General features: G+C 46.0%; 1 protein-coding gene and 1 long non-coding RNA gene across 18 annotated transcripts in view; one reads left to right on the top strand and one right to left on the bottom strand.

Moving 5' to 3' along the window:
* The window catches only part of CFAP52 (cilia and flagella associated protein 52), a 37,080-nt gene extending 33,202 nt beyond the window's left edge, over positions 1-3,878 (bottom strand). Inside the window, exons 1-3 of one of the 3 annotated variants that reach the window (XM_021066267.1) lie at positions 3,736-3,878; positions 1,076-1,275; positions 278-414 (exon numbers count right to left, since the gene is read on the bottom strand). In XM_021066267.1, the coding sequence (XP_020921926.1) occupies positions 278-414; positions 1,076-1,275; positions 3,736-3,805 (407 nt within the window). In that variant the 5' untranslated portion in view covers positions 3,806-3,878. The remainder of the gene's footprint in view (positions 1-277; positions 415-1,075; positions 1,276-3,735) is intronic. The other 2 variants (XM_021066266.1, XM_021066268.1) reach the window with 2 other exon arrangements.
* The window catches only part of STX8, a 247,681-nt gene continuing 238,311 nt past the window's right edge, over positions 3,909-13,278 (top strand). For 10 of the 15 annotated variants that reach the window (XR_002336831.1, XR_002336830.1, XR_002336833.1 and 7 more), the window contains exons 1-3: positions 3,958-3,976; positions 4,519-4,639; positions 11,717-11,816. This is a non-coding gene — a long non-coding RNA (syntaxin 8). Of the gene's footprint in view, positions 3,977-4,518; positions 4,651-11,716; positions 11,817-13,278 lie in introns of those variants that run through there. The other 5 variants (XR_002336834.1, XR_002336828.1, XR_002336829.1 and 2 more) reach the window with 5 other exon arrangements.

Genomic DNA, 13,278 nt, shown 5'->3' with positions numbered 1-13,278 from the left:
CATCCCCACGGATGCTAGTCAGATTCATTTCTGCTGTGCCATGACAGGAACTCCTCTTTCTAACTTCTGAAGCCAAAGCCAGCTGATCAAACTCTCCAAAGGTGGAGCCAACCATTAGAATTTTCTGAAGTTCCCAGTTGATGCCAGTGCAGGGGCGGGCTTGAGAACTGCTTTCCTTAAATACAAGCAGGCCAACAGAGACTGTTAGAAAGGAGAGGCTACTTAACACTGGAAATATGCCTGGTGGAAAAACAAGTAAATATGCTTAATTCATTACCTTCCATCATCTGGGCCTCCTAGCGATACCAAGTACAAATCATTTGGTGAAAAGGCCAGAGCTTCAATTTTGCCTTTGTGAAGCGACAGCCGAGCCATCAGCTCCCTTTTCTTATAGTCCCACAAAATGATATCTGCCTGGGGGCAAGAATACACAGTCAGGTCCTTGACAGGCTTTCAGAGAATCAGAGGAGGAGTTCCGGGTCGTGGCATAGCGGGAAACGAATCCGTCTAGGAATCATGAGGTTGCGGGTTCAATCCCTGGCCTCGCCCAGTGGGTTGGGGAGCCGGCATTGCCGTGAGCTGTGGTTTAGGTCACAGATGCGGCTCAGATCTGGCATGGCCGTGGCTCTGGTGTAGGCCAGCAGCTGTAGCTCCGACTAGGCCCCTAGCCTGGGAACTTCCATGTGCCATGGGTGCCGCCCTAGAAAGACAAAAACAAAACAAAACAAAAGAATCGGAGGAGATAGCTACCCTTCTGCGTGAAAAATAATCGCTCCTCACTTTTTTAGAAATTAGAGTACCTTTCACCAACAGGACAGCAGCAAAATGGAAACAGTTATGAGAAGGGACTTTCATATTACCCGTCGCAAGCTGCAACATCGGGTATAAACCTGCCAGGTTCCTTCAGGTGCAGCCTGATGGAATGCAAGTGAGTCTCAAGAGATGACAAGAGAAGAAGAGGAAGGATGTAAACAGGGCAGCGCAGAGCTATTCAGAAGCGGGGCAGTTTTTCTTGGAGGCACCTCTAAATCAATTCGCAGTGAATGATTTTTTTTTTTTTTTTTGGTTTATTCACCTTGAAGCCCATGAATGTGACTTGTCCGGAGGCAATGTAAACTCCACTTTTGGAGATGGTCACACAGGAGACGTTGTTGCTGTGCCCATGTAGGAAATTCTGTTCCTGAGTTTTTATTGCCTGAATGAGGATGGTGCAACCCAGAGGGTAAATCAGATGTTCCTGGTCAGGATGGCATTTTAGACCAGTGGGCACATGTCCTGAAGGAAAGATTAAAAATTGTCATAGTCAGGTGCAGACGTGGCTGGTGATTTTTTTTTTTAAACTGAGCATAAAAGAGAATGCTTTTAGTTCAATGAAAATAAGTGTGTGTAGAAGGGGGTGGGGGTAGCAGGTCTAATATAGAAGCTCCTCAAACTTTAATGTTGACAAAAATCCCCAGGGGCTCTAGTTAAAATGCAGATTCCTTTTTTTTTTTTTTTTTTTTTTAGGGCCACGCTTGCAGCATATGGACATTCCCAGGCTAGGGGTCAAATTGGAGCTGCAGCTGCTGGCCTTTGTCACAGCCACAGCAACACCAGATCTGAGCCACATCTGCAATGTACATCACAGCTCCCGGCAACGCTAGATCCTCTAACCCACTGTGTGAGGCCAGGGATTGAACTCGCATCCCATGGATACTAGTCAGGTTTGTAACCCACTGAGCCACAACGGGAACTCCCTCAAATGCAGATTCTGATTTGAGGTCTGTGGTAGGGCCAAGATTCTATATTTCTGACAAGCTCCCAAGTGATGCTGATGCTGGTCCAGGAACCTCACTTTGGACCCAGGTCCAGTTTTTGTAATCCCGAGAAGCACAGGGAGAACATGAATTCACTTCTACCCCTCAATCGTGACTCACTTACTTCTGCCTAATTTTATCTGACTTTTTATTTTAAAAGCTTTTTAAAATTTTTGGCCTCCCATGGAATACAGAAGTTCCCAGGCCAGGATCAAATCTGAGCTGCAGCTGCAAACGATGCCACAGCTGTAGCAATGCCGGATCCTTAACTCACTGTGCCACAGCAGGAACTCCCTGCCTAATTTTAAGGACTACTTGAATGAGCCCTTCCTTGACTCCGCTCAAACCTAGAATAGAACAGTCTTATCTTTGGGAAATGTAATGATGGCTGATTTTTCTTTTCGTTTCACTGCTTTTGCAGTTTTTTCAACTCCTGTCCTTAAATATGGCTCTGGAGTTATCCCTGTATTCTCAATGTGTAGCATCCTGTTTGGCATGTAGCAGTTCTAGAGAAATGCATATTTGACTAGATGAAAGAATATACATTGTCACAAAACCAACAAGGTTAAAAACAATTCAGTTAATTTTATTCAGTTTTAAAAGGCCAGGATACTTGTTGTGGGAAACACTGGGGTATAACTGACCCTATATTTACTGTTTGAGTTCTGCAAACAGGCATGAACTCTCTAGCAGGGCTCTGCTCTGATCACCAGTGTGGCCCTTTGCTCTCATAGCAGGTCAGTCACTTCCTTTACCAATAATCTGGTAACCAGCTCTAAACATGGCCAATATCTCACATGAACTAACTGCCCACTTTCTATCACAGACAATTTTTTTTGTTTGTTTTTTTTAGGGCCCCATCCAAGGCATATGGAGGTTCCCAGGCTAGGGGTCAAATGGGAGCTACAGCTGACAGCCTACACCACAGTCACAGCAACGTGGGATCGGAGCTGCATCTACGACCTACACCACAGCTTAAGGCAACACCAGATCCTTAACCTACTGAGTGAGGCCGGGGATCAAACCTCCTTCCTCATGGATACTAATCAGATTCGTTTACCGATGGGCCATGACGGGAACTCCTAACTGCCCACTTTCTATCAGAGTCTATTAAAGGACGAGAAGACTCAGGAGTCAAGTTCTAGAATGTGCTAAAACTTTAGTCATTGCTTGGTCTGCATCTACATCACCACAGTTTGAAAGCTTTCAGGCGTCACAACCCAATTTTTAAAAGTTTGCTTTTTCTAAAATGTACCCGTTGCTTGTTTTTGTCCTTCAAAAACTCGACAGCATCCCCCACCCCTTAATGTTCCAAATAGCAGGCGGTCCTAAGTCAGACTTGAGCAAAACAACCCAGCATCTTCCAACCTGAGAGTCTCTCCCTTCCAGCTCCCCCTGGCGGCCTCTTCGCCTTTTATTGTGGTCTGAAATCCTCACTGTAGGAATCCTTCCTTCTGGTTAGAGAACCAATCATCATTCCCCTAAAGTAGTGCACAAACCCCCCCCCCCTTTCTCCTTAGTACATCCTCTGGGATTTTCCAAGTTAATTGGTCCCAGGGGCCTGCACGGATTCTCTAGGCCGGTGGTTACTGAGAGGCGGGCAGCTTTGCCGGCTGCCTGGGGCTTAGATCCGGGGGCAAGCTGACAGTGGGAGCCGGTTTCAAACTACACTTACTTACCCTTTCGGTCCGGTGAGGAGGCATTTGGTTCCTTTTAGGTGCCGGCAAGACCCATTCCGTTCTTTGAGGCTTGGAGCGAGTATGTGACTCTCTAAGGCCTTTGGGCAGGAGGGGCTATCTGGTCCCTCAGTGCTTGGCCCTGACCGAGGCTCCTACTCCTGCCCCAAGCTGCTGTCAGCCGCGGGTGTCTCACTCTCCCTGTTTTCACTACACGTCCCGGGGTTCCTAAACCACCCAGCCCAGACATGCTTGGGGCTCACCGTTGAATCCGATCACGGCCTCAAGTTCCAGCTTGGCCACCTCGGCCTTGGGCTGAATTTGGTTCTCCATCACCCAGAGACTACGCTCACAGTCGGCCTCCGGAGGTGCGGCGTCTTTCCGGTTGTTATGGTAACGGAGTGCGCATGCGCGTCAGATCCACGATGCGCAGACCCCAGCCTGCGGGGTTTCCTGTTCTTTTGCCCTTTTGCAAATGGAGAGAAGGCTTCTTTTTGCTCTGAGGTACTTCTCTGGAAATTGAAGGGGCAGTAAATATACAGAACTAATTCCCTCCTCCCCCGTGTAAAGAATCTGTGACATTATAATCAAGCACCTAATGACATCTAAAAATTAAACATAAAGGACTGCCTCCGATGGGAGGGCTGCTGTAATATATAAATGATATTTCTTTGGGTCCCTTGATTGAAATAGGATAAAAATAATTTTAAGTTATATTGAGGTATAATTTACGTATAAGATATGCTTAAAGTGAGTTTTAGTAAATTTATACGGTTGTGCAATTATCACCATAATCCAGTTTTTTGTTTATTTTTGTTTTCTTCAAGGATACAATGTTAAGTAACTGCTAGAGGTCTTGAGGGCTCCCACGTTCCTGGGGAAATGCTTAGATTTTATTTAAAAGTGAATTTCACTTTAATTGCGCCCAGCGGTTCGCGTCCCTTAATGGGAACAGATGGCTCCAACCTACAGTTCCCTGGGGGAGCGCTTTTCTTTCCTCATCCTAATTTTGAGGCCCTGGCTTATGTGCACTTTGCAAACTGCAGGTTCCGGTCGCGCACGGGTCGAGCCGCGGGGTGTGAGCCGCGCGGGCCGCCGTAGTCAGCTGCTGCAAGCAGGAAGTGTCCGAGAAGCAGGCGGAGATTGCACCATGGCCCCGGACCCCTGGTGAGCCCCGGGTGAGGGCGGCCGCGCGCGGACGGTCCCGGGGGAGGCCGGGCTTCCGGGGAGCGGGCGATCGCTAGGCATTGGGGCCCGAGGGCTTTCGGGATGAGGGGTAGGGGAGCGAGGACCCATCCGGCCCTGCTGTCAGGGGCGGGGGGAGTTGAGAGGATGGGCTCTGTCGCATCCCTCCACCCTCGGATCCGGCAGGGGTGGCCGAGACGGGAGACCGCTCGGGAGCTAAGTTCCAGTCCGAATCTCTGAGCATTCCTTTAGCCCTTCTTGGCTGCATCTCCAGGGTTTCCCGCCCATCCTGCTTGTGGAGCTGGCAGATGCAGAGGCCCCTGGACTCCTGCAGAAGTGAAGTCGAAGTAACCTTTGTGTAGAATGCCAGTCCGTCTGGTGAACCTCCGTATTTCCTGGGTAGAGAGACCGAGGTTCAGAATCCATGGTCACTAGCTAGTCAGTAACCGGTTGGCGCTAGGATCTCGGTCTTGTGGGCCTTTCAAAAAACTTAAAGGAATCTGGGAGGAAAATTGTGCGTTTGCTGATAAGGTCGATGAGATCACCTTTATCTGTGTTCACGTCCTGGAGACTTTCTACGGCAGCAACTTCTGCAGTAAAACAAAGATCTTGATTCAGCAATTAGGTCCCAAGGACTGAATGAAAGACACAAGAACTCAAGGAATATATTGCTCTAGGATTTTGAACTTGAGTTTTTTGTTTACTAATTAAAAGCACTATAGCTCTACAGAGCTCTTGTTAGAGAACATATCTCATGCTACTTCTAACATAGTTTAAAATTGTTTACCTTGCAGACAGTCTAGTTATTAAGAGATTAACTTTTCAAGATCAAAGTTTCCACTGCCTGGGATCTACATTATCTGGACCAATGGCTTAATTGATTCAGCATTAATTTTTTTCCCACCCAATTTTAACACCTTGATAGAAAATTTAGAAAATACTGAATATTTGTAGAGGAAAAAAAAAAAAAAAGCCCATCTGTTATTTGGAATAATGGCTACTGCTGTTTTTTTTTTTTTTTTTTTTTGTCTTTTTGTCTTTTCTAGGACCTCTCCTGGGGCATATGGAGGTTCCCAGGCTAGAGGTCTAATCCAAGCTGTTGCTGCCGGCCTACGCCAGAGCCACAGCAACGTGGGATCCGAGCCACCTCTGCAACCTACACCACAGCTCATGGCAACGCCAGATCCTTAACCCCCTGAGCGAGGCCAGGGCCAGGGATCGAACCTGCAACGTCATGGTTCCTAGTCGGATTCGTTAACCACTGCGCCACGATGGGAACTCCCGCTACTGCTGTTTTTAAAATGAATGCATTCCTTTGTATCATGTATGTGTGTATGTATGTGCACACATGCACTACACCTTACATGTTTCACAAAACAAGGAACATTTCTCTGTATCACTGAATATTCACTGAAAACAGTTTTTATACAGCTTGATGGTGCAGAGTATGAATTACCGTGAGGCACTAAGGATTTAATCTTTCCCTTCTTTGTAACTTTTTTATTATTCATTTATTTATTTATTTGCTTTTTAGGGATGCACCTGCCCCATATGGAGGTTCCCAGCTAGGGGTCGAATCAGAGGTACAGCTTCCCCTAGCCACAGCAAGGTGGGATCCGAGCGGTGTCTGCAACCTACACCACAGCTCACGGCAATGCTGGATCCTTATCCCACAGAGCGAGGCCGGGGTAGAACCCACATCCTCATGGATACCAGTAAGATGCGTTTCCGCTGTGCCACAACGGGAACTTCTGTACCTTTTTTTAATATCATGGTTTTTTGAAAAAATAAATAAATAAAAAAGGAGTTCCCGTCGTGGTGCAGTGGTTAACGAATCCGACTAGGAACCATGACGTTGCAGGTTCGATCCCTGGCCCTGGCCTCGCTCAGGGGGTTAAGGATCTGGCGTTGCCATGAGCTGTGGTGTAGGTTGCAGAGGTGGCTCGGATCCCACGTTGCTGTGGCTCTGGCGTAGGCCGGCAGCAACAGCTTGGATTAGACCTCTAGCCTGGGAACCTCCATATGCCCCAGGAGAGGTCCTAGAAAAGGCAAATAAATAAACAAATAAATATGGCTTTTTGGTTTTTGGTTTTTAAAATCGCAAAGACTGCCCGTTTGTTCCATCTCTTATTTCCTTGGCTGACTCCCTAGAAGTGGACCTACTGGGTCCAAGCGTATGAACATCTTTAAGGCCCTTGATGCACACGGCTAAGGTGCCTTCCACCCCCTGGACTCCCTCATGTCACCCAGAAGGTAGAATAAAGCTCAGAAAGAAGGGAGAGGCCCCAGGCTATCCATTTAAGTCAGTGGAAGCGAGCCTCTTAATAGTGAAAAAGCATTTGTAATTTTCCCTGTTACTCTCAAGTGGTTTGCCTTAGCTCTCTTTCTGTTGCAAGTGAAACAGCGGGGCGCTCTGCTGGTTGCTGATCAGGAGAGCAGAAAGGAAAATCCTTAAAAACAGACCTGACCACAGCTTTGCCCTTGTTCTGTTGAAAAATTGTACACTAGAGATGCTTTCCTCCTGAGTAGTGGTCTATGTTTAGAAATGGAATATAGCTGTTACTGGTTTTATTTTTTTTATTTTCTATTTTTTGTCTTTTTGCCTTTTCTAGGGCCACTCACTTGGCATATGGAGGTTCCCAGGCTAGGGGTCGAATCGGAGCTGAAGCCACTGGACTACGCCACAGCCATAGCAACACCAGATCCGATCCTCGGCTGCAACCTGCACCACAGCTCATGGCAACGCCGATCCTTAACCCACGGAGCAAGGCCAGGGATCGAACCCACAACCTCATGGTTCCTAGTGGATTTGTTTCCGCTGCGCCACGACGGGAACTCTGCGCCGTTACTGTTTTAATGGCATGTCAGAGCAAGTGGTGAGCTCACTGTGTAATAGAAATAGGAAGTAGTTGCTGTCTCTGAACTTTGCTGAAGATAAGCAGCTTTAGCACTAGGACCACTTAGGTACGGATGCTGTATCGTTTCTTGAAAAATGATGCTTAACCTTAATAGTTGTGCATTCGGGTTAGGCTTTTTTGGGGGAGATCTGTTTACTTTAAACATGTTATTATGGAGGTGGAAATATGCAAAGTGGAATAGTATAATAAGCCCCTTTATACTCCTCATCCAGTTTCTGTCATTATCAACATTCTGGCATTCTTGTTTCATCTCCGCTCTTCACACCTTTTTTCCCCCCCCCGAGTGTATGTAAATAAATCTTATATCAATTTAACTGTATATGCAGTGTGTCTGTGATGGAAAAGAAGCCCAGTTATTAGTCTGGAAACTTTTCTTTTGTTCTCTCCTTTCCAGTTCCTCTGCCTCTGTCATGCCATCACCATCTTCTTCATCACGTTGGCCTAAAAATCTTGTCAACTTTCTTTCAGGCCTAATTCATTAATCTCCATTGTTTTTTTCTTTTCGCCATAGTCCAATCCTTTATAGCCTCATGCCTTACAGAATAACTAGTGGTGACTGGTTACGGAGTTGAATAGCTGGAGAGGTCTCTTTTCACTCTCGTCTCATGCCTGATTATTTATGCCTGGGGAGTTCAGGTTACTCTCCTTAAACTAGTGCTTTAGGCACCTGGATGCTGATTCCATGAAGAGGTTGCCTCATACCCCTAGGCCAATGGTTCTCAAGCTTTGCTGCAGATTGGAATGCCCTGGGGGGCTTTACAGCTCCTCATGTCCAGGTCGAACCCAGACATGTGTGTTGGGTTCTTAACCCACTGAGCCACAATGGGAACTCCCAGAACTGCTTTTTAGAGCTGAAGCGAGAACATGAGGACTGGGCGCAAGACATCTGGGCTTCTGACTGTCAGCATTTCATATGACCTCTGCCAGTCCTCACTCGCTGGGTAAAAGTACCCCCTCCAGCTCCCAGATTCACTTCTCAAAGTCGAACCTTGTTATTCTGCTCTTCAGGGCTCTGCAGGAAAAGCTCTGACACATGTCTGTCATTTTGTACTTGACCCTGCTGCCCAGAGGATCCCTCGGCCGTCCACACCGGGCTCATATCCTGCCTTTAATCTTCGCCTGCCCCCGGGGCCTCTCACCTCGTCTAGAAGATGCTCCTCCTCCTTCGTGTGGGAGGGAGAGGCCTGCTTTGCCCTTGTGGTTCAGGGCAAGGTGTAAGCTCTCGGCCCAGCCTCATCAGGTCTAAGTGTCTCAGCCAACAGCGATTTCACACGGGACGTGGGCACTTGCCGTTTCCCCTCCACGTTGTACCTTCTTAGTGATTTTCATGTGTGCGATCTGGGAGCACAGAGCCAGACCTAAACCTTCTTCCGTAGGTGATGGTATGGAGGGAAAAAGGAGGAATATGGCAAAGCTGGGCCCAGGACCCACTTTTCCTACCCAGCCTCCCTCGTCTGTTCTTAATCATGTGTGGTCTGTATCACCTGCTGTCGTGGGTGTGCATGAATAGATAGGTGCATATATTCACGAATCATGAATGTTGTATGTTCCTATATGGTATGCCTAAATCACGCATATTTGAATGATGCTGCTTTATAGTGGTGAGTTGCTAAGGATCCTGGTTACTGCACCGGACCTGGGTCCTCTCACCTGCGCCCAGTAAAGCCAATCTACTGACGCCGGGTTGTGGTGCAGGACAATGCAGCCTTTATTACAGATCACCAAGCAAGGAGTCCAGGCAGCTAGTGTTCAAAAGGCCTGGACTCCCCAATGGCTGACCCCAGGGAAGGGTTTTTAAAGACGGGGGTGGGGGTTGGGGGGGGCTTGTGGGCTGCGGGATCAGCCTGTAGACATTCTTCTTATTGGTTGGCGATGAGGTCATTGGGACTCGACATCATCACCCTTCTGGCTTCAGCGGGTCTGGGGTCTGCGTGCTTGTGGGCAGCACGCAGTTAGCCTCTTCCCCGTGGTGGGGGCTTCAGTAGCTGCAAAACAGCTCCAAGGATGTGGCTCAGGATGTTATCTCTAGCCCTGGAGGGAGGAACTACAGGTCTTTGCCTTTTGTTTTTGTTTTTTTTTTTTCATTTTTTAAAGTCTCACGGAAGTAGAGTTGATTTACAGGGTTGTGATAATTTCTGCTGTACAGCAGAGCGATTCAGTTGTATGTGAACACGCATGTACACACATCAACTCTTTTTCGGATTCTTTTCCCATGTAGAGCATCACGGAATGTTGGGTAGAGTTCCCTGTGCTGCACAGCAGGACCCCCCGTTGGCATCTTCCATATGCCAATCCCAGCGCCCCAGTCCATCCCTCCCTAAAGGTCTTTGACTGTGTTGAATGGCTAACTCTTATTTTGTCTTGCTCCACCGTTTTCCTTCCTTTCTGCATTTTCTCACTGTGACTCCAACTAAATTGACTCTTTGGAGCTCTGGGAGGGCCTAGGAGGCTAAAGTTTTTCTATAGACAAGAGACAAGCGGAGGACATGGCCGGGCAGGTGGGGGGGAGTCTTTTCCAGGAAGGTCTCATAGGGTCTTGCTTGGTTATACTACTTCATTGGATCCTTATTAAATTTAAAAATGTAAAGCTCTTACAGCAGAAATTGGCACAACTTTGTTAATCAACTATGCTTTAATAAAATAAATAAATACATCTTTAAAACATGTAAAGCCTCCCAGCACCTGGCCCAGATCAGGTGCTCAGTTGCTAGCCGCAGCTATAATTACTGTAGTAAGATTCCTAAGGGAACTGATTGGAGATTGTTTTTTTCCTTCACTCAAAGAGGCATTTGCCAAGTTCCCTCAGTGTTCAGAGATTTGGGAGTTCAGAGAGCTTCAGAAATGAGTTGTGTATTTTTTTAAGCAAAAATTGGAACATTAGGTCAAACAGCAGATTTTAGTATATTTTATTGGGACCGTCCTGGAAAATACATTTATTGTCTATGCATAATCCCTGCACTTTAGGAGAGATGAAATGGGTATTTTCAGTACGCATTTAAAGAAAATACCTAAGTATTTTCTGTAAAACAGATAATAAGTCAAAAGGCTGTAAGCGAAGGGAAAAAATAGGCATGATTGGGGATTCACTGTGAATCCTTCAAAGCTCCCACGCTGTTGGATAACAGAAGCTCAGGACATGCTTTGAGAAAATTCTCATTAGTTTAGATGGCAGGTGGGTGTGTGTCCTTTGTCCCCAGAGCATTGTGTGCCTGTCCTCTGTAGCTCTTCCCCAAGCAGCTGCCTGGCTAGCTCCCTCACCTGTCACTCTCCATCCTTTTATCCTGCCTCACTTCTCTGCACATAGCAACACCTGACATCCTATGCTGTGGTTTGTTTTATGCCGATTGCCGTTCACTGAATCCTTGAAAGCAGGGACTTTGTCCATTTTGTTCACTGCTGGATCCTCCGGTGCCTGGAGCCGTGCTCAGCACAGAGGCAGCCCTCCAGAAATGTTTGAGGGATGTTTTGCGAATGGACAAATACAGAGGCTGATCGGCGGCAGGATCGCACAGTGGTGAGCAGCGCAGGCTGAGCCAGGCAGCCTTGGTTTGCAGCTGGTGGTATCACTAGGGCCAGTTGCTCCACCTCTGTGCCTTATATTCTCGAGTGTTCCATGAGGATGGTAACCCCCCCCTCCCAGCGTTCTTGGGTGGATAAGTGAGTTAGTACACATGAAGCGCTCAGATGGAGCCTGGCTCTTGTTAAGTACCTTTCAACCTGCGTTGCCATTACTGCTGCTGTTCTCATCCTTCCTTCCTGTTTGAATTTGCGACTGGAATTAAAAACTGAAACCTAGGAGTTCCCGTCATGGCTCAGTGGTTATCAAATCTGACTAGAACCATGAGGTTGCGGGTTCGATCCCTGGCCTTGCTCTGTGGGTTAAGGATCCGGCGTTGCCGTGAGCTATGGTGTATGTTGCAGACGTGGATTGGATCCCGAGATGCTGTGGTGTAGGCCGGCGGCTACAGCTCCGGTTCGCCCCCTAGCCTGGGAACCTCCATATGCTGCGGGAGCGGCCCTAGAAATGGTGAAAATACAAAAACAAACAAACAAACAAACAAAAATCCCTGAAACTAGATGGTGCAAAAGTTTCCCGGAAAGCACCTTCAGCATTTTTTCTCCCTTTATGACCTTGACACAGGTTCTCCACGTACGATTCTACCTGCCAAATTGCACAAGAGATTGCTGAGAAAATTCAACAACGGAATCAGTATGAAAGAAATGGTGAAAATACAACCAAGGTAAGACCCGGGGAGGATCGGTTCTTCCGATGATTTATTTGAGCGCTGAGGTCTGAGGGCCCTCCCTTTCTGAGTGTGTGTGTGTGTGTGTGTGTGTGTGTGTGTGTGTGTGTAGTGACCTATATGTTTACACACGTCGAATTGGCGTTGCAATCCGTCTGTTAATGGCTAATTTAATCACCGAGACTAAATGAAACGTGACATCTGTTTCATTTCTCCGAGCTTACCTGAAGAGTTTCTAACACTTTTATAATCCAGTTCAAGGGTTGGTACCCTTTCCCCAGGTGGTAAATCTTTCACGCTTTGCAGGACCAGAGGCCAAGTTCTCACCTTGACAAAAGGATAACAGTCTTTTTTACATGCGACATTTCAGAATGTAAAAATCGTCCATAGCTTGCAGACTGTAAAAAGATTAGTGGTGGGATTGGGTGAGGAAATATGTTTTTTAGAAAAGCATGAGTCCATGCCAGTACCTTTGATTCTAATCCAGCATCACAGGTTTCCTTGTAGCTTCCCCATTCCAAATTAGTATTTTCCTTCTCCCGCAGTGAGAACCCAGGTTTCCAAAAGCATGGATATGTTTTTGCTCATTTAGTCAGTCTCTGTTAGAGTTTCTAGAAAATAGTTTTAGAATTATTATACAAGACTAAGTAAAGTGTGAGTTTGTGTCTTTTTTTTTTTTAATTTAGAATCTCCCACTGAAGATACTGAGGTTATTCTAGTCTAAATTTATTAGAACTGATTCTTTTTTTTTTTTTTTTTTGGTCTTATGCTCTCCTTTATATCTGTTTATATTCATTTTTAAGTTTTGCTTTTTTCCCTAACCCTGCTGATTTAATTGTAAATATGTTAAATGTTTACATACTTCAAAACGCACCATTATATACGAAGGTATATTCAACATTTTGTTCCCACCTCACTCTTTTCCATTCCTTCTTCACCTACTTCTTAGTAACCTTTTAAATTAATTTTTTAAATTAATTTCTCACTTATTCTTCCTGTGTTACTTTTTGCAGAAATAAGCATCTGCGTGTGTGTACATGTGTGTATTCTCATTTCTCTTCTTTTAACACAAAAATTACTCTTCTGTATCTTGCTTTTTTCACTCAATAATATATTATAGAAATCCCTCCATGTTAATACTGAGATTTTCTTGATTCTTCTTTAGGGCTGTATAGTACTCCATTGTTTGTCCTATAGTTTGTTAACCTGTCTCCTAAGAATGAGCATTTAAATTGTTTCTGGTCTTCTGCTGTTATAAATCAGTCTGCAATAAATAGCTTTGCAATTTTTTTTTATTTATAGAGGTTCTTTTATTATTTTTTTAAAAAAATTTATTGGAGTATCGTTGCCTGAAAATGTTGTATTTGTATGGAGGGTCTCTTAAAGGTGAATTCTCAGAACAAGGCATATGTGGGGTTTTTGGGGGGTTTTTTTTTTGCCTGTTGCTAAGTTCCCCTCC

The sequence above is a fragment of the Sus scrofa genome, chromosome 12, assembly GCF_000003025.6.
Source record: "Sus scrofa isolate TJ Tabasco breed Duroc chromosome 12, Sscrofa11.1, whole genome shotgun sequence".
Taxonomy (NCBI): domain Eukaryota; kingdom Metazoa; phylum Chordata; class Mammalia; order Artiodactyla; family Suidae; genus Sus; species Sus scrofa.
This window is presented reverse-complemented; position numbering and strand designations above follow the sequence as displayed.